General features: G+C 38.6%; 1 protein-coding gene across 1 annotated transcript; it reads right to left on the bottom strand.

Moving 5' to 3' along the window:
- Positions 1-1,208: 1,208 nt before the first annotated feature.
- Positions 1,209-18,639, bottom strand: cyth3a (cytohesin 3a). Its single transcript, XM_063003829.1, has 13 exons — positions 18,372-18,639; positions 10,333-10,415; positions 10,180-10,244; positions 10,008-10,074; positions 9,742-9,860; positions 9,047-9,127; positions 8,750-8,862; positions 8,259-8,407; positions 8,046-8,157; positions 6,629-6,705; positions 3,713-3,784; positions 3,462-3,616; positions 1,209-2,197 (listed from the first exon to the last, which is right to left on the bottom strand). Exons 1-13 carry the CDS (start codon positions 18,388-18,390, stop codon positions 2,125-2,127), a joined length of 1,185 nt encoding a protein of 394 aa, XP_062859899.1. The 5' UTR covers positions 18,391-18,639; the 3' UTR covers positions 1,209-2,124.
- Between the last annotated feature and the right edge of the window lie 2,241 nt (positions 18,640-20,880).

Below are 20,880 nucleotides of genomic sequence, written 5' to 3' on the forward strand. Positions count from 1 at the left end.
GGACTGGTGCTGCATACTGCTCCATGTGCACAAGGACAGCCCTTGTTTAGTGAATGAAAGATTTTTTTATTCACATAATACTGTACAGTAACTTGGGTCTTGTTCTGGAAGGCATCACATGCTTTTCCTGTATCAGCATGGATTTGGTCCAGTTTTCTCCCACCTCCCAAACATGAGTAGGAGAACTAGCTGCTTGAAATTACTTGTAGGTGAAAAATGATTAGTGAATGATAACCTGTGATGAATTGGTTTTCCTGTCCAAGATAAAAACCCGGCCACCTTGTAAGTCCACATGGTAACCCTGATTGACCAATGAATTACTTTCACAGTGGATATGAAAATCATTAATACTTAATACATAAGACATGGAGCACTTGTGCAAAAATACTAATGCAACATTACTGGGTGGGATTAATATCACAGCGTTTGTTCAGAAATGAATGATTTCCACATTTCCACATGCCTGCAAATGGAAGTGGATCAGAAGTGAGAAGTGTTGCCAGCCCTCAACTATCAACAATAAGTAAATATTAATAATTGCATGATTATATACAGTACCAGTCAAACATTTGGACACACCTTCTCATTCAGTGGTTTTTCTTGATTTTTGCTGTCATCATAGCAAAAGGTGGCTACTTTGAAGAATCTAAAATATCAAACATATTCTGGTTTGTTTAACACTTTTTTGTTTACTACATAATTCAATGTGTGTTTCTTCATAGTTTGGGTGTCTTTAGTATTAATCTACAATGTCGAAAAGAAGAAAAAAAAAAGAAAAACCATTGAATGAGAAGGTGTGTCCAAACTTTTGACTGGCACTGTATGCTATGCAGAGAGAAGCCTTTAAACATAAACACAAATCTATTGTTTGCAAGAGTAACGGTATAAAGAATATTTACAGTATTGGGGTGTCCTTTTGAGGGGTTCTTTAGGTTCACACAACAAATAAGGTCTATGTTGGTCTAGGGCCAGTGATAGCTCAGTGGTTAAGGTACTGGACTAGTAAACAGAAGGTTGCCGGTTCAAGCCCCGCCACCACCAAGTTGCCACTGTTGGGTCCCTGAGCAAGGCCCTTAACCCTCAATTGCTCATTGTGTAAGTCGCTTTGGATAAAAGCGTCTGCAAAATGCTGAAAATGTAAAATGTTGCTTTACAGTGTTTCTTTTGGTGCCACTTTAGGATTTATAAACTCAATGGCCAGAAAGATCCAAGTTGTAAAACAGTTTTAATAAGTAGAATAATTAACTATAAATAATTTACAATAAAAAGTCTTAAAGGTAAAAGGGACAGAGAAAACACTTTGTTTGGTTATACGTTGTCCCCTTCAAAACCTATTCAGTGTAGCAGCGTGTGCATCATTAATTAATGAACAATAACCACCAAATGTGAAATGTTAAAGAAAAACCAGTTGAGCATGTTGATTTTTAAAGTTAGTCATTTTTAAAATTACATTATATCTGCATAACCAGTCCTGCTGATTTTGTTCACGCTGAGCAAAAAAGTAACAACAATTTACAGTAAATTTTAACAGTTTACTGTTGGGTCCTTCAGGAATTTACATTGTTTACATTGTTTACATGTTACACCAACAGCAGCTGCAAAGTCCTTCTAGTACCAATGAACCAGTGCTGTTCTTGCCAGTATGAGTGGGTGCTGTTGGGGAGCAATGGTCCTTTTACACGTACATCATCTCCATAAATAAGCCTTCTAAGTAACGAACATGAACTGAAATGAAACCAGTGTGTGTAAACATCCAAATAATACCACTGTGTAATGGTGGCGTTGCTGCTGCAGTTGGCCAATAAAGGGCAGTGTGGTACTGACTGTTCTCAACAGAATCGACGTCTTTAATTTTTAGAGTTGTGGGGTGATAAACTAACCTACAGTTACTGTCTATCCCAAACTACAGTCTAAAAAGCACACAAGCAGATGTTGTCCATGCCCATTTCTCCATCGTATCTGCAGATAATCCCATCAAGGTAAGCATCAAACATGGAGTGTTTAAATTCTGAGAGTGAATCTTTTGTTTCCTGTTGCAAACACACTTCAGATTTGTAGAAGGTTTGAGGTTCTCCATGCTGGATGAGCAGACAGATTCCTGCTTTAGCAAAGGTTACCCAGCTCTCACTTCTTGGTGGCCACCCGGCGCTTCCTGCTCGCCAGCATCTCATAGAAAGGGTCCTTGCTGATGCTGGCCCTGCAAATGGCACACGTAAAATTCTGCTCAGGTGGATAAGGATTACGTTCAAATATTTTCAGCAGAGATTAAGTTGCTCTTGAAATCATAAGTAATCACTGCGGGAACATTAAATCATTACAGTATAACACCAAGTCAATTAAACGTCATGGATTGATCTGTCCTGTTAGTAAGCATGAGCAAATATGAATGACTTTTACCTGCTTTGGTGCAAGTAAAAGTGCACTGGAGAGACAACAGCAAGGCAACCACCAAAAGGAAAATATTTTGCAAGTGGTGGCCACAGACAGTTGCTCTATTCTTATCCTGCCTGACTGATTCTTTTCTAATTTTGCTAGTGTCCTTGTCACTATTGGTGGCATGAGGCTGTACCTGCAGACCATTCAGGTTGCACCGGTAGTCCAGCTCCTCCAGGACGGTACATTCATATGTGACATCACAAGAAGGTTTGCTATGTCTTCCAGAACAGTAATGGTCTGGGAAGGCATACCCTTGGACGGTCACGCAAACCTTTATGTGAGCCATCTGTACCCTGACTGTTAAGTACCGGGATAAAATCCTCAGAGCCACTGTCAGACAGATTTTACACCTTGGGATTCTCCTGGTGCAGGACAATGCCTGGCTTCATGTGTCCAGAGTGTGTAGGCAGTTCCTGGATGACGAAGGCATTGACTGGCCCTCACATTTCCCAGATCTGAATTCAACTGAGAACCTCTGGGACATTCAGTATTAGTGTATCCTACGCTGCCAAGTAGTGGCACAAACTGTCCAGGAGCTCACTGATCCTGGTCTGGGAAGAAGGAGATCCCCAGGACGTTGTCCACCACATCTGATGTGACCTGGTATACTTGGTATTTAATGAATTTGTTGAATATGGTTTGGGATGCAGCATTTGCTAAATAAATAACCAGTTTGGCTACAATTAAACAAATATTTAAATAAAAATATCTGTTATTTGACCAACCATATTATCTGATTGCTCACCAGCCCTCTGATATGGAATGCTAGGAGGTCATGAAAGCATTTATGATGTATTTATAAATGAATATGAATGGATCCTGGTATTTCTGGTAAAGATGTAGAAAGGTTCCAGGGCTGTGTATAATATTTGTTTGGGCACTAAATTATTGCATATGTTTAAAAATGACCAGTTCAGAGGCAATTCAGATTAAATAAAATGAAGCACAATGTATTTGTAAGTGAGACATAGATGACACTAGATTATTTATTAATAGCAATGGAGTAATCTGTAGATTAAACTTACTTAATGGATTTGATCCACTCATCTTTCTCTTCTGATGTAGGAGCCGATATTCTGTACACCACATGGTTCCCCTCCACAACCCTGCCGTCCGCCTCGGTCTTACATGCCTTGATTAGCTGGCCTTTATGACCTGGGTTATAGAGCTCAAAGCAGTTCTAAAAGGTGAAGGGGTCAAACTGTTACTGACCACTTTACAACCCATTTCAACCAGCTTTACTCTGAATACAATGAGGGATTTTAACTGTGCTTACTGGTTTCCTTGGCTCATCCACCTCTCTTATGCTGAGATTTTCCAGTGGAATGATCCCTCGAGGTTCTTTGTCCTGGAAATATATTAAATCATTTCAGCAATTCCAGTTTGAGGCAAGGCCGTACTCAAAAAAATATTTTTGGGGGTCATGTCCCACCCAATTTTCAGATATGCTCATAATGCCCCCCTACACACTGATGTAAAATTCATAAATAAACACATTCCACTCACAAGCTTTGCGTAATGTTAGGATACGTCAGTGTTCCCATCAGTTGTTGGTATGGCAGGAATTTTTAGAATTGCAGGAACCCTCCCTCTCCCCCCTTCCCAGTACACTTGGTCCCCCCACAATGTTCAATTCATGGCTACAGCTTTGGTTTGAGGATCTTTTTGTCTGTTATCAGTGCAAATCATTTGTGGCTTTAGAGAGCAATTGTGTGAAGAGGTTTACAGTAAACGGTTTGACTGAACACTAGGCATTGTTAGACACACACTATTGTTTGTCCCTGGGTCTAAATCTAGCGAAGAACTGTAAAGGAAAAGCGCCATTTCCTCTGTGATTGATGAAAGTACACAGCAGGGTGGTGATTGCCTCAGGATTGGCAGCTTGTCTCACTTATGGGGGGGGGCGGGATGATTTTGAACTGACCACAGGTTTGACAGGACATGCCTTGATGTTCAGATGTACAACTGAAAGGGTTCGTGGGTAAGTAATGGACCTTTACTCATACACTATATAGCTAAAAGTATGTGGTCACCTGACCATGAGCTAGTCGGAACATCCCATTTTAAAACCATAAGCATTAATATGAGGCCCACCACCACAGTTATAAGAGGCTCCACTCCTCTGGGAAGGCTTTCCACAACATTTATTTTTTACAAAAGAGCATTCATTAGCTCAGGCATTGATGTTGGGCAAAGAGGTCCAGCTTGACATTTCTATTTATCTCAAAGCTGTTTAATGCAGTTTGATGAGGTTAGGGCTCTTTGCAGGTCACTAGAGATGCTCCACACTAAACTCATCAAATCATGTTTTTATGAACCCTTATGAACCCTATGGGCCCTGAACTGTAGCCATGTTAGAGGAATGAATTTTATGTACCTGATGGCATGTGAAATGTATTTATTTATTTCAGATTTAACACCATGTTAAACACATACAGTATCTGTGTAATATATGCACAGTTGAGTCACATTATTATGAGCACCAGCTAACATGCAGAGTAACTGCCGTGTGCAGCACAGACAGCAGCTTGACGAGCTGGGAGTGACTCAATAAGGTCCTGGTAGGTTGTCACATGTATCTGGAGCCATGCTGACTGCAGTGCATCCCACAGCTGCTTTACCCATGGTACCTTTACCCATGACAGCAACGAGGTATATACACTGATCAGCCATAACATTAAAATATTAAAACCACCTCTTTGTTTCTACACTCACTGTCCAATTTATCAGCTCCACTTACCATATAGAAGCACTTTGCAGTTCTACAATTACTGACTGTAGTCCATCTGTTTCTCTGCATACTTTGTCAGCCCCCTTTTCATGCTGTTCTTTAATGGTCAGGACTACCACAGAGCAGGTATTATTTGGGTGGTGGATCATTCTCAGCACTGCAGTGACACTGACATGGTGGTGGTGTGTCAGTGTGTGTTGTGCTGGTATGAGTGGATAAGACACAGCAAGAGATTGTTGTCAAAGACATTGTCAGTGCTGAATTGAGAATAGTCCACCAACCAAAATCATATCCAGCCAACAGTGCCCTGTGGGCAGTGTCCTGTGACCACTGATGAAGGTCTAGAAGATGACCAACTCAAACAATAGATGAGCGATCGTCGCTGACTTTACATCTACAAGGTGGACCAACTAGGTAGGAGTGTCTAATAGAGTGGACAGTGAGTGGACACGGTATTTAAAAACTCCAGCAGCGCTGCTGTGTCTGATCCACTCATACCAGCACAACACACACTAACACACCACCACCATGTCAGTGTCACTGCAGTGCTGAGAATGATCCACCACCTAAATAATATCTGCTCTGTGGTGGTCCTCTGGGGGTCCTGACCATTGAAGAACAGGGTGAAAGCAGGCTTAAAAGTATGTAGAGAAACAGATGGACTACAGTCAGTAATTGTAGAACTACAAAGTGCTTCTATATGGTAAGTGGAGCTGATAAAATGGACTGAGTGTAGAAACAAGGAGGTGGTTTTAATGTTATGGTTGATTAGTGTATGTGCAGACAGCTTATCGCACACCTTATATACCCACTAAACCAGCTCATGAAACAAGGCTTCCTTCATGAGCTACGTGCTGCCGGTGTCAAAAGTAAGAAGTGGTCATAATAATGTGGCTCGACTGTGTAGCAGGACAGGTGTTATAGATTGATATGTTTAAATAAATAAATAAATGACTGACTATACAGACCTAAGCGCAATAATATGCACCTGCTGTCTACACTGTAGTACTCAACCCACATGTTGCACACTTTACTGTTTTGTAAATATTCCACATGCTGCTAAATTGCATATCTGTATATTGCCTGTATATAGTCTCATAGTTTGTATATTTTTGTGTTTAATGTTTAATGCATACATTGCTTGTACACTGTATTAATACTAGAGAGATAACATCAGCCGAAAACAAATTCCTTGTGTGTATCCACATACTTGGCCAATAAATCTGATTCTGATTCTGATTACTGTTTTCCTTATTTATATTTTGGGTCCATTTTATATATTTTTTTTTTTTTAACTTGCCTGCAAGGTAAGTTAAACAGTTTGGAATGTGAAACTAGGAGAGGGTTTTGCATTCTTTTGGACATAAAATGTACAAACACCTATTTTTCATGTCATTATTATTATCTTCCTTAAATTGTCATTCTGTCTAGAACCACATCATTGTGTTTAGTTTTACTCACAGTTGTATATTCAAAGTAGTACAAGCAGTTATCTGTAAGAATAAACCATCTTCTTTTCCATGTTTTTACTTTTCCTCCTGTCAGAGAACAAAGCAACACAGAATTAATAGAGAACATTTTTAGATTACTAAAATTTAATGGGTAACAAAAAACCCCAGTGAATTATCTGAGTCACATACAGAACAAGCAGACACGGTAGCCAATTAGAGTCTGCTCCAGGCACTGCTAATTATGCTTGCTAGATGGCGCCCAGCTGACCGGTGGCAACGGCGAGCTTTGAACCGAGAAGTTCAGAATCTCGACGCTGGTGTGCTAGTGGAATATTAACTGTGATTACATTACAATACATTGTGTTATTAAAAGTTCTATCACAAACCCCCTGCAATGCCACTATGCACCCCAGGAAGCCCTGAACATATAAACTGTAATAATTATATGATGCCATATCTGTCATGACCCATTATTACATCAAACACTAGGCAATTCTATTTAGCAAATGTTATCATTAAGGTTATTAATTCTAATAAGGAAGTCTGCATGAAAAATAATAATACGATATTTGATTTCCAGGGTTAACAGGGACGAAATGATGTGCAGATGTTAATCTTATTCATCAGTGTGTTATATACAGACAAACATTGTCAGGTCTCAATAAACTTCTACACTGTCACCAGATATTCTCAAATCTTCTCAGATGAGTGTCATCACTGAGATAGACCAAAGTGAAAAACACCCTGTATTATCTAGGGCACCCTAAATAACTTTATTTTGCTATAAATAGCTTGTGCTAAGTGTGACAGGTCTGTTACTCTAAAATGAAGTTGACTTTATTCCTGCTAGATTAAAAACTGGCAGGGACAGAGACTGGTAAAATCGAGGGATGGATACAAGAACATCTTTGAAGTAAACCTCCTCCAGTGCACAGCTAAAGTAACAGTTTGACAGTTAACAACATAAAGCCAAATACTAGAGTGGCTTTGGGTCGAATCTCTGAATGTCATTGTGTGGCCCAGCCAAAGCCCAGACATAAACCCCAAAAAACATCTGGACAGAGACTTAAAGATGGCAGTTCACAGGCTCTCACCATCTAATCTGACAAAGCTTAAGAGGATCTGCTCAAATCCAGCTGTGCTGGAGATGGAGATGAATCCTAGAAGACCTGCAGCTGTAATTGCAGCCAATAAGGTTTCTACAAAGTACTAAATCATGAACTGGACTGGTGATCAAGTGGATATTAATGGGTAAAATGACATTAATATCTATTTAAAATCAAATGCAATAAGTAAAGAGGTTTAAATACTTTCTCAATCCAGGTTAATTTGTTTTATAATAAATGTATATGATACAAAAACAAGGTATTGCAAATGTAAACAGCATAATCAGAGTGATTATTAAAGTATACGATTGATTTACTCACCCAGCTTCAGCAGCCATCCTTCTCTATCTGGATTGAAGAATGTGTGTGTAAGGTCGTTGCCATCATCTTCAGGGATTTTAAAGGGTTCATTTTTAATGCTTTCATATAAATTCTGCAAAAAAAGAAGATGTAAAAACAGCAACTAGTTAACAAGAAACACAGATATAAACTGAGAACACACACAGAGTTGAATGAATACTGTATGAGACTCACCCTGAGCAGATCTTCAGGTAGATCACCACCTTCATTGATGCCACGGTTCATTGAGATAAACCTCTCAGCAGTGGGCTTGTCTCTGACATTGGGGTTGTGCAGGCTGGTATTAAGCATGATAATAGAGAATGACAGGACGTAGCACGTGTCTGTAAATCAAACGTGAGTTTAACATAAATAACATAAATACAGCATCCACTGAAACCACGACAATATCACACACAAAATAATATAAATATAAATAAACATAATTTAACAGAGCAGTTTCTTCCCACAGGCCATCTCCCTCCTAAATAAGTAAATGACTGACAATACAGACTTGCATTTTGTCTTGGGTTTGTGAAATGTAATAAACTGCAAAACAGTTTCATAAAAATGTTTAGGGCTAAAAATTCAATGCACTGAATGTATTGCAATGTTATTTTTACTACTGTATATCAGTTGGTTCCACTTAAGGTTCTTTTTCATTCTTTCACCAGTAAGACTCTTACCTGTGGACTGGAAGACACCGGGATTGCACTGGCAGTATCTCAATGCAAAAGCTTCCATCATCCGATCAATTTTCTGAGCCTCACCTGGAAGCCTGAAGCTCCACAGAAATTGCCTAAAAATGAAAATGATTAGTTAAAAGAATCAAAAACACTTGCCATTTTTGTGGAAAGGAAATTGACACGATTAACAGAAAAATAAACGTAGGCATTATGTGCATTATCTTTATATATTTATGTATTAATTTATTTTTATTAACATTTGTTGCAGATGTTGTAGACAGACAGCTGACCGCTCACCGTAAAGCCTGCACCAGGCTGAGGTCTGCAAACTCATGGAGTTCCACAAAAGCCTGCAGGACTTTGATGTTGAAATCATCTCTAAGGACAATAAAAATATATATAATTGCCTTTAATCACTGTCTGTGAGGATCTTTGCATGTTTTATGTGTTTCCATGTCTCTGTGTTTGGCTGGGTTTAAATCTGGTCTTTGGCTGAGCCACTCAAGGACATTTAGAGACTTCACCTGAAGCCCTTTTAGGGTTGTTTTGGCTGTATGATTTGGATCAATGTTGTGTTGAAAGAGGACTTAATTTGAGTAGGCTCTTAAGGATATTTTTTGTCATCTTCGTCTTTCTGTCCCTGTGAGGCACCCCCTTAATATAATGCTATCACCACCATGTTTCACTTTTTTTTTTCTTCACAGTAGGGATTGTAGTATTAGCCAGGTGATGTGCAGTGCCTGTTTTTTGCCAGGCATAGTGCTTGCTGTACTGCCTAAAAAGTTTATTTCAAACCATTAGACCACATAATCCTTTTTCTTATTTTGCATGAAAAATAATTTATTTTATTCATGTCTCAAATTTATGTCTAAAAAATAACAGAAAAGATAGACAAACAGAAAATTGGCCACACAGGCTAATACATAGACGTGAAACAGCTATGTATTTTTATTATTAAAAGGTTTTACAGGTCATACAATGCTGTAACTTACCTTTCTCCTAAATAATTGCCAATGACTGTTTTATTTAAACCCTCTCCTTTGAATAAAAACTGTGCAATGTCTTCAGGTGTGTGTTGCAAAAGTTCATTGTCCAAAAGAAACTGGATTCCCTTAAAATAAGAAACAAATATTCATTTTAATAATAATAATAATTCCTTTTAACATCCTAATAATGTACATCATTTAATATTATAAAAAGTAAGATTTTGTAGCAATATATCAACATAGCTATAAGTACTGTACAATACTAAAAATACCTTTTTAGGATCCATATTGAATTTCTTTCTTCCAATAGCAATCTGTTTATTCCTTTGAGTGGTTTTGCTATATTCCAAAAAAACAACAACAGTAAAGATTAACACAAACTTACCCTAAACAAATGTAACTTATCACTTCACTAATAATAAATATCTAGTAAAGAGTACTCACCACTCTCCCAAACTTGTTAACTGATCGATCTCAGTCATCACTTCAGCTATTTCAAACTTTAAACGCTACAACACACAGAACATAGTAGCACCTTTATTAAACCTGTGGCTCCACTTAATTAGGTTTAATGGTTGTTATTTCTGTAAAATCTACCTCAATGTCATCAAGTAGTTCTTTCTTTCTTCGTCGAATATTGGACAGTTCATCTCTTTCTTCTAGGGACAGATCTTCAGGTACTAAAAACACAAAATCAAGAAAAAAAGAAAACATAGGATGACAATAGTCTAAATAGAGTAGAATTAATGATGCATTGTGGAGAAATCATTCAGATAAAAGTTACTTATTGGGAATCAATGAACTGAAAAAGAAAAGTATCTCTTATTTACAATGCAGCAGAACTACACCGATCAGCCGTAACATTAAAACCACCTCCTTGTTTCTACACTCACTGTCCATTTTATCAGCTCCACTTACCATATAGAAGCACTTTGTAGTTCTACAATTACTGACTGTAGTCCATCTGTTTCTCTGTATGCTTTGTTAGCCCCCTTTCATGCTGTTCTTCAATGGTCAGGACTCTTACAGGACCACTACAGAGTAGGTATCATTTGGGTGGTGGATCATTCTCAGCACCGCAGTGACACTGACATGGTGGTGGTGTGTTAGTGTGTGTTGTGCTGGTATGAGTGGATAAGACACAGCAATGCTGATGGAGTTTTTAAACACCTCACTGTCACTGCTGGACTGAGAATAGTCTACCAACCAAAAACATCCAGCCAACAGTGCCCATGGGCAGCGTCCTGTGCCCACTGATGAAGGTCTAGAAGATGACCAACTCAAACAGCAGCAATAGATGAGCGTTCGTCTCTGACTTTACATCTACAAGGTGGACCAACTAGGTAGGAGTGTCTAATATAATGGACAGTAAGTGGACACGGTATTTAAAAACTCCAGCAGTGCTGCTGTGTCTGATGCACTCATAGCAGCACAACACACACTAACACACCGTTACTCTGTTTATCTTCTGAATGTTATAGGAAGGTGGTATCCTTTAATGGGTGGCTACTATAAGCTTTACATAATGTAACTGTAATATGATTGTTACTGATGTGAGAACATTTTGTTCACATTTTATTATGTAATAACTACTTCAGCACAGAGAGCTAATACATAAGGTAATAAGGGATTTCCTGCTATTCTCAGCTTTAACCTCTCGACAATGAAAGGAAAGCACATGTACTGAAGCAAAGTTCAACATAAATCAACTCCTAATTGATTAATGTGATGTGAGCACATGAAACACGTGGGTGATAAAAACTTTATTTTGAAGCCATTAGTCCATTACACATCAGAACCTCGACCCTGTCAATACTCACTCCAGAGCAGTGCCAGCACCTTTAACGTAACAATAAGCATTACTAGGTTGAATCAGATGCTAAACTAGTTACATCTAATGCTCTGACCTGGTTTATGGACTGACATCAGATTGCAGTTCAAATCTCTACTGGCTCATGTCTGTCTATAAAAATCTGTTCATCTTTATCATTGATGTTCCACTGAAAGTCTTTGGCAGGTCAGAAACAAATTCAAAAACCATTGTAGGTTAGTAGCTTAGGGTTAAATTTATCTTAAGGGTAAACTTTAAAACAAATACCTAATACTAAGGGTTTGACACTGATAGGCTATGTATTGGGTAGTAAAAAAACTACCAGATGAACCCTTCTCTAATAAGTAATTTAGAGTAATGCTAGAACCAAGAGCTTAAACCTTCCTGTGAAGTGGTTCAAAGACTGCAAATTCTGACCTGGTTGGTTACAAATAATTTTAAAGCATTTATCCTCTACCTTAAGTTTTGCCAAGATTTTATGCTAAGAAAGCCCCACTTTGCTAAGAAGAACTATGTGGCTTTTAACACATTTACTGAATTCAGAAGCCATATTTTCCACTGTCAAATCTTTTCACTATGAAATGTTTTAATGTTTGTACTAATTGTTGCCGTTTTGCAAGTGGAATTTCGTCAATTCTTGCATTCTTGCAGTAGTGGCTGCTGTTGTGTAATTTTTCTATACATGACGTGTAGTTCATTTTCAATAGGACAGATCTGGACTGCAGGCAGGCCAGTCAGGCACATGCAGTCTGTGTCAAAGCCACAATGTTGCAGTGACTTACGTTTTTTTGTGTTGTGTTGTGGCACTTTTCGGGCATCATGAGGGAACCGCCCTTGACTAGTGAGCTGCCCCAGAAGCAGTGTGACAGTGCCTTTTGGGATAAGGCCCCACGTTTTGACCCACAGTGGGCGAAGTTGGTAAGGTGCCACTTGTTTTTTTTTGTCATCCACTGCTTGCTGTGCGTTTCCTTTCTTTTCTCTTCTTTCTAAAAACTGGGTTGTCGCAGGTGCTCTGAGCAGCTTTTCATATTGTGACAACCAATTTTCATTTTGTTTCGATTCTTTTGGACACCACTTTTATTTTCCCTTTATCCTTTTTGTTTTTAGCCACAGTATTGATCTGCCTTGGGTAAACATCCAAAAAAATGGGTTCATTTTTAATTCTTGCAGGTGCGGAGCTACATCTGACACCTCCGTGGTGAGGTGCAATCCACCTCATTACAATATCTCATGATACCCTCACCTGTAACCAATTCACCTGCTTATTGTGGAATGTTTCATTACAGTCTAACTTGTGTTATGTTCTACTGTATATACCTTTTACTTTTATTTTGCCCTTTCTTAACTTTTTTGAGTATGTTGCTCTCATCACATTCAAAATGTGTTTGCTTCAATAACATTGTCTCAAAATAAATGATGCATCATAAACTTCTGTCTGTCCTTCACCCTCATTACTCAAACTTCTTTGTTTGTCTAGTTTTATACACACTGACAGCAGCTTTTCATTCTCATTTACATAAATCATTTATGGTTTCATATGTGAGAAGCGTCAGCAGCATCATGGCAAGTGGAGTAATATATTTAGTCTGTCATTTCCTGTAAGAGATCCACACTGGATGCAGTCATTCTTAGATGACTAACGTTAGTGATGGATTAGGAGGCATCTTACGAGGGGTCACTTTCACAGGCAAGTAATGAGATCTGAGTAATTTAATACGATGTAAAATTAGATTGATGAGAGCAGGCAGGGTGGTAATGTTGCGTTTGAAAGATTCTCCTGAGTGCTTATCTCATACTGTAAGTGCTTTTCTCCAGACATGTGTACTGGATTCTAAATCCTATGTAAAAAAAAAATATGGGTAAGGGCATAGAAAGGACCAGCTGAAGTTAATGATAATCACTAACAAGGAATTTGACGGCTGAGCCACAAAGATTAAAGTTTTTACTGCACTAGCTGTTGACATCAATGAAATCCCAAGACTGGCATGACGTACATGCCTCTCTCTTCGGCTGTATGTAAACGTTTGATCTCAACTCAGTTCAATTCTCAGTTCAAATGATTTATTTACAGATTGGCCTACTTTACATGCACTGGATAGGTCTACTGAGCACAGATTATTCTGAGCACCGCTGTACCTTCAGCTGTTTGCACATTTTGATAAATCACTCTGTACTAACGTCCTGACTAAATGTTAATGCGAATATAAAAAACAAAACATTATCTGGTCCTGTGAATGCACAATGACATGAATTAAAGATTCACAACAAAAGAGATTACATTTAGTGACATTTATTAACTGAAATCGTACATTCCAGTAAATAAATGAAAAAAAATAAATGAGTAAATAAATGAAAGAATGTGGTGTGGAGGGGGGGGGGGAGGGGGGGTTTCAAGACAGTTGTCTGACAGCAGCAGTAAAGTAATCTCCAGGCATTTAGAAGACATGCAGTATTCACTGGTTAAGCAGTTCATAAACAAGCTAAGGTTCAGCAACCAGTCGTGTTCAATGGAAGAAACAGAGAATGACTTATTGTGCAGGTCAATGATTAAAACATCCTTTTGTCTACAAATTCACCAACATATTCACAGAAACAGAAGCTCTTAGTTTTACCAGTTCTCTCTCTGTGTGTGTTTTGCCATCTGCAATGGAGAGGTCTGTGTCTAACAGACAAAAAATGCAGTCACCCAGCTCATCTCCATTCCTTGCTAAGAAAAACATCTTTAAAGCCGATGTCTCATAAATAGTTCCATATGTGGCATGGAGACAACAAAGAGCTCTTCACTCATTTTTTTTTTTTTACTTTGACCTGTATCTAATGGTCAAAAATACTCACTAGTACTGACAATAATACTTTTTCTAATAATATACAATGCTTTTATATGTCTATTAAATATGCTATATTAGGTACACCAATTTCTTCTAAACAACTGAGGGACAACAGTTCAGGTATACAGTATTATCAAGCATTTTGATTTAAACTGAGATACCTGTATTATAACACACAACTACAGGGGTTGGACAAAATAACTGAAACACCTGTCATTTTAGTGTGGGAGGTTTCATGGCTAAATTGGACCAGTCTGGTGGCCAATCTTCATTAATTGCACATTGCACCAGTAAGAGCAGAGTGTGAAGGTTCAATTAGCAGGGTAAGAGCACAGTTTTGCTCAAAATATTGCAATGCACACAACATTATGGGTGACATACCAGAGTTCAAAAGAGGACAAATTGTTGGTGCACGTCTTGCTGGCGCATCTGTGACCAAGACAGCAAGTCTTTGTGATGTATCAAGAGCCACGGTATCCAGGGTAATGTCAGCATACCACCAAGAAGGACAAACCACATCCAACAGGATTAACTGTGGACGCAAGAGGAAGCTGTCTGAAAGGGATGTTCGGGTGCTAACCCGGATTGTATCCAAAAAACATAAAACCACGGCTGCCCAAATCATGGCAGAATTAAATGTGCACCTCAACTCTCCTGTTTCCACCAGAACTGTCCGTCGGGAGCTCCACAGGGTCAATATACACAGCCGGGCTGCTATAGCCAAACCTTTGGTCACTCGTGCCAATGCCAAACGTCGGTTTCAATGGTGCAAGGAGCGCAACTCTTGGGCTGTGGACAATGTGAAACATGTATTGTTCTCTGATGAGTCCACCTTTATTGTTTTCCCCACATCCGGGAGAGTTACGGTGTGGAGAAGCCCCAAAGAAGCGTACCACCCAGACTGTTGCATGCCCAGAGTGAAGCATGGGGGTGGATCAGTGATGGTTTGGGCTGCCATATCATGGCATTCCCTTGGCCCAATACTTGTGCTAGATGGGCGCGTCACTGCCAAGGACTACCGAACCATTCTGGAGGACCATGTGCATCCAATGGCGGTGCCGTGTATCAGGATGACAATGCACAAATACACACAGCAAGACTGGTGAAAGATTGGTTTGATGAACATGAAAGTGAAGTTGAACATCTCCCATGGCCTGCACAGTCACCAGATCTAAATATTATTGAGCCACTTTGGGGTGTTTTGGAGAAGCGAGTCAGGAAACGTTTTCCTCCACCAGCATCACGTAGTGACCTGGCCACTATCCTGAAAGAAGAATGGCTTAAAATCCCTCTGACCACTGTGCAGGACTTGTATATGTCATTTCCAAGACGAATTGACGCTGTATTGGCCGCAAAAGGAGGCCCTACACCATACTAATAAATTATTGTGGTCTAAAACCAGGTGTTTCAGTTATTTTGTCCAACCCCTGTACATTCATTCATTGTCAGTTTTAACACCATTTTATCCAATTAAGGGTCGTGGTGGGTAGGATTCACCGGGGAATGAAACCCAGGACCTTTTTGCTGTGAGCTGACAGTATACCCACCGAGCCACCTTGCCGCCCCACACATATACAATTCAGATCTAATTATTGTCTTAAAATATATATATATTTCCAGACTGCAGAAAAACATACCATGAATCCAATGACTTGCACTGGATCCACTGACTTGCTCATTGGTAGTACTAGCAATCAAAAGGTTGCTGGTTCAAGCCCCACTAATGCCAGATGGCAGATTGCCATAGTTGGGCCTTTAACCCTCAATTGTTAACATTGTATCTGTCACAATTTCAAGTCTTCTTGGATAAAAGCATCTTCTAAGTAATGTAAATGTATGGTTTGGGTGATCTAAAGTGAACCTTTTTACAGTCAGTTATCAGTCAGGTAACATCAACATAATGGTATGGTAAAAGTAACATGATATTATGGGGATGCTTTTAAGAGGTAAAGAATGGCAAGATCAGGATTGGTAGGAAAATGTGCAGTACAAAACGGTCTAAACATGCTGAATTAAAGAATTCAAAATAAAAATAACAACTTTATCAAATCCACCCAACATCTGTAACAACCTGTCAAACTTATTTAAGATTTATTTAAAAACACTACTTGGTGTAATAACCAGTTTTTGTTCTTTACCAAAAAAATAGGGTCTGATTCAAAAAATAGCATGTCTACTCAAATCCCAAGTGTAATAATCATTTACATGAAAAATGGTGGAGGGATGAATACATATTAAAGCACCGTATATGCACCACTGTAAGGATAATGCAAATAGCCAATTGTCCATCTTGTGGCTGGGGTTTGACCTTCAGTTATGCTGGCAGAGACACTGTTTATAATTCGTTTTAATTAAGTGCTGGCCCCTGCCTGCATCATGCCTAGTGCCAGACGACACCCTCAGGAGAGTACAGCTCACATCACTGTCAAACCTCACTGGACTGCATCGAGCAAATGTACCCAGCACTGAACAACTAAAGCCGGGTGCTCAGGTGGTACTGGGGTAAGGGTTGTGCCAAATCAGTTATGCTGACCAGAATAAACTGCTGTGAAAAGACCTAAATATGGGTGCAACTGGAAAAAAAAAACTCCAACAAAAAATTATCTACAAGTCTGAAGTCACTCTTGCCAAATAATGTTGACCTACACGTGTTTGATGTTGCTTGCCAGCTTGACCGTACAAAATGGCCTTAACCCAGACGTGTCCTTCCTTACCTTTCAATCAAAGTCAAAGCAAATAGTAGACAATTTTTTTTCTCATGTCCAGATAAAATAAACTAACTTCTGCATTGCCGAGAAGGTCAATGAAATTGTTTTAGGGAAAAAAGTCTGTTAAACTTTAAGAGCACCTTCACATCACCTCAAAGCTGAAGAACAGTTTCACTTTGACCTCCATCCTGAGGCATGCTGATGAAGTGACTCAAGTCCCTTGAGACTTTAATGCAAGCAGGGTCACACACAGCTAGCGGTGTAACTACAACAGGTCAGTCAGAGGAGAATAAGACAAATCACAACATTCATAAAACTTTAACAGTTTCAAATAATGTTCATGACCAAAACCTCGTTGCAAACTTGTGCCTACCAATCAAACTATTGAGCTAATGTAATTAAATCACATATTTGTTATTTGTGTGCCACAGTGGGTCAGCCGGCAGTATATGTGTATGCCACACAGCTTGAGGGGCTTATGGACTTTGGTTCAAAGGTTGCCTTAGATTATGACGGTAAGGGGTTTGGCATGCAAGCATCGGGTTCCTTTAGGGTACTCTGGTTTTCTTTCACCTCCCAAATGGATAAAACTTGACTAGATAAAGGAAGTGAATGGGTGATTGTTTGATGCCATTTAATAAAGTGTATCCCTGCCCTGCATCCATCAAGCCCTAATCAAGATTAACTCTTTATTAAAATGAATATTTAAAATAATCAAATGACAGAAATGTCTTCATTTCATCTCTAGTTTGTATTAAAACATGCAAAAATGCATAAATAATATGAGGGTGCTTCAGTGGCACAATGGAGATCCAGGTTCTGGTATCAGTTGGCTGGGCATCTGCACAGACATGATCGGCTGAAACCCTACAATGGGTTGTAAAAGGTATTCCTGACCCATTATTTCCCAGTGGAACCGGACATGTGACAGCGACACTGTCCAGGATAAAACGGTTGATCAAAATGTTATGAAATGAAACTCCATTGCTCCACCTGGCGGTGGAAAAACTCTATTGCACGCCACTGGTGCCAACCAACCAAGTTCTCACTTACAATATGCCATCATTTAGTCATATAACGGAGCTGGTTGTGAACAGAATAATAATGAGTAAATACATTTATACATACATGACAGGTGTTTATTTATCTGCATTATCGGTTTTTAAACAAACTCTTGTGTCAGAATAAAAAGATCTCGACTCTCTTTCTTGCTGGAGTAGATCTTGTAAACAACAGTTATCTAGAGCTACAAAAAAACTGTTGCCTTACCTTTGCTGTCCTCATCCATGATTTGAAGTAAGTACTAATTCTAATAGATTACAGCACAAGTAGATCCAAACGCTGGGTCAGTTCTCCGAGAGTTCTCCGAGCGCCTCTTTTACATGTGTGGTCCAGCAGCCGCGCAACCCAGTTAATCTTCAGTCAGCATCAGCAGCATCATTCTAACCCTGCACTCACCGGAGAGACTGTTTAACCCAAATCCACGTTTAACTGGAGTGTGGGGTGTTCACTGGAATGCTTTTTCTACACAGTCTGATCCGTGGTCAAGAGCCTCAACAGCGACTGGATCAGAGACCCTGTTCTAGAGGAGAGGCGACGTGACGTCACTAGATTAGCTCCGCCCCCTGTAGTAAGGCTTTACTGTAATTGATGACGTCATAAATGTAAATCCTTCAGTGACAGAACACTGAAAGTGTATATTTTCTTTTCTGTAAATAATCAAGCCAATAAACATTTTTCATCCAATTTACTCGGTAAACTCATTACTCATGAATTATTAAGTCCTGGATGAGTTTTTTGTAGATAAAGTAAAGAAATGTAATTATTTGAGCTTATATATAATATTTTGGAAAAATCAAGCCAGTCACAAGTCTCTGCAGGAACTCTGGAGACATTAATGACTCATTTACTTATGTTGTGATATATAAAAAATTATTATTATTATTATTAGTAGTAGTAGTAGTGGTAGTAGTAGCAATAGTAGTAGCAGCAGTATAGTAGCAGTAGCAGTAGTAGTAGAAGTAATAGTAGTAGCAGTAGTAGTAGAAGTAATAGTAGTAGCAGTAGTAGTAGTAGCAATAGTAGTAGTAGCAGTAGTAGTAGAAGTAATAGTAGTAGTAGTAGCAGTAGTAGTAGTAGCAGTAGTAGTAGTAGCAGTAGTAGTAGAAGTAATAGTAGCAGTAGTAGTAGTAGCAATAGTAGTAGTAGCAGTAGTAGTAGAAGTAATAGTAGTAGTAGTAGCAGTAGTAGCAATAGTAGTAGTAGCAGTAGTAGTAGAAGTAATAGTAGTAGTAGTAGCAGTAGTAGTAGAAGTAATAGTAGTAGTAGTAGCAGTAGTAGTAGTAGAAGTAATAGTAGCAGTAGTAGTAGTAGAAGTAATAGTAGCAGTAGTAGAAGTAATAGTAGTAGTAGAAGTAGTAGTAGCAGTAGTAGTAGCAGTAGTAGTAGTAGTAGTAGTAGTAGTAGTAGTATTGCAACCATGAACAAAAATAACTAAAAATTTTACTTGGTAGCTCAACAGTTAAGATAACGGACTAGTAATCAGTAGGTTGCCAGTTCAAGCACCATCATTGCCAAGTTGCCACTGTTGGGACCCTAAATCGCTGGAACCGTATTCAGTGATAATTGTAAGTCAGTTTGAGTAAAAGCGTCTGCTAAATGCTGCAAATGTAAATAAGTTGTTTTTCTTAGGTATTATGGTGATGTGAGTAGAATTAAATGAAAATATACAAGAGGTCTCAGCAAAAAGTCTCAAAAAAACAATTTTGATATCATATTGAAATATCAATTTAATAACAAATTGATATAAATTTGAGCTAAAATTAGAAAAAAACATCTAGTTTTCTTTAGTTCTTGAGTTCCCAATGGTTTAATCATGTTGTAACCCATCATTAGGTCATACAGACCAGCAGCAGTATTCATTAGGTCATCATTAGGTCATACAGATCAGCAATATTATGCAGACATTAAACAAATGTACCATGGCAGCATTAAGAAAACATCCTGCTAATCTAAAATATGACATCATACATTTTCTTGTACATTTTCATTTTCTTTCTCATACATTTTCATATGTTCATTATCAACTGATAAAGATGCCAATGAAGGGCTCACAGCAATGTAAGTGATGGATAACAAACAAAATAGAATATGATAAAATGCTATTGGAATATATATTTTTGCCTTGTGCTTTATTGTCATGTGCAGTGTTTACAACAAAGAAACAAAAAAAATACCAGACTTTTACAGAAAAGTTTCTGACCTTAGAAGTTTCCCTTCTGTGGTCAGTAAGTCACACATTCAATATTCAGACTATAAGTTTTTTTGTAGTTGTCCTAGAAATGACACCACAATAATGGGAAGTTTCCTTCCACCTATTCAACACCCAGCTGTCAACTCACTACAGACCCAACATAGTAAACCATTTTAGGAGTATTAATCAATAACACATTTTTGACCACATTATTATTTTAGATATTATTTACAGCAATTTGAAGCAATTAAACATCAATTCATGATGACCTATGATGTTAGAGACAAGGCTATAGCCATACTATAGAAAAAAATAATTATTAGTAAGATATTGAACTGTTTGGTAGATATCCAAATTGGTTTGGATAGATAGGCCAGTGATAGCTCAGTGGTTAAGGTACTGGACTAGTAAACAGAAGGTTGCCGGTTCAAGCCCCGCCACCACCAAGTTGCCACTGTTGGGTCCCTGAGCAAGACCCTCAATTGCTCATTGTGTAAGTCGCTTTGGATAAAAGCGTCTGCTAAA

The sequence above is a fragment of the Trichomycterus rosablanca genome, chromosome 10 (assembly GCF_030014385.1).
Source record: "Trichomycterus rosablanca isolate fTriRos1 chromosome 10, fTriRos1.hap1, whole genome shotgun sequence".
Lineage (NCBI taxonomy): Eukaryota > Metazoa > Chordata > Actinopteri > Siluriformes > Trichomycteridae > Trichomycterus > Trichomycterus rosablanca.

What these genes read in the sequence shown, in the direction of transcription:
- cyth3a (XM_063003829.1), bottom strand. An exon ending in TTAACAAGTTTGGGAGAGTG is followed by an intron (nt 10,075 to 10,179) that starts GTGAGTACTCTT and finishes TTTGGAATATAG; the next exon opens with CAAAACCACTCAAAGGAATA. An exon ending in AGCCTGGTGCAGGCTTTACG is followed by an intron (nt 8,863 to 9,046) that starts GTGAGCGGTCAG and finishes TTTCATTTTTAG; the next exon opens with GCAATTTCTGTGGAGCTTCA.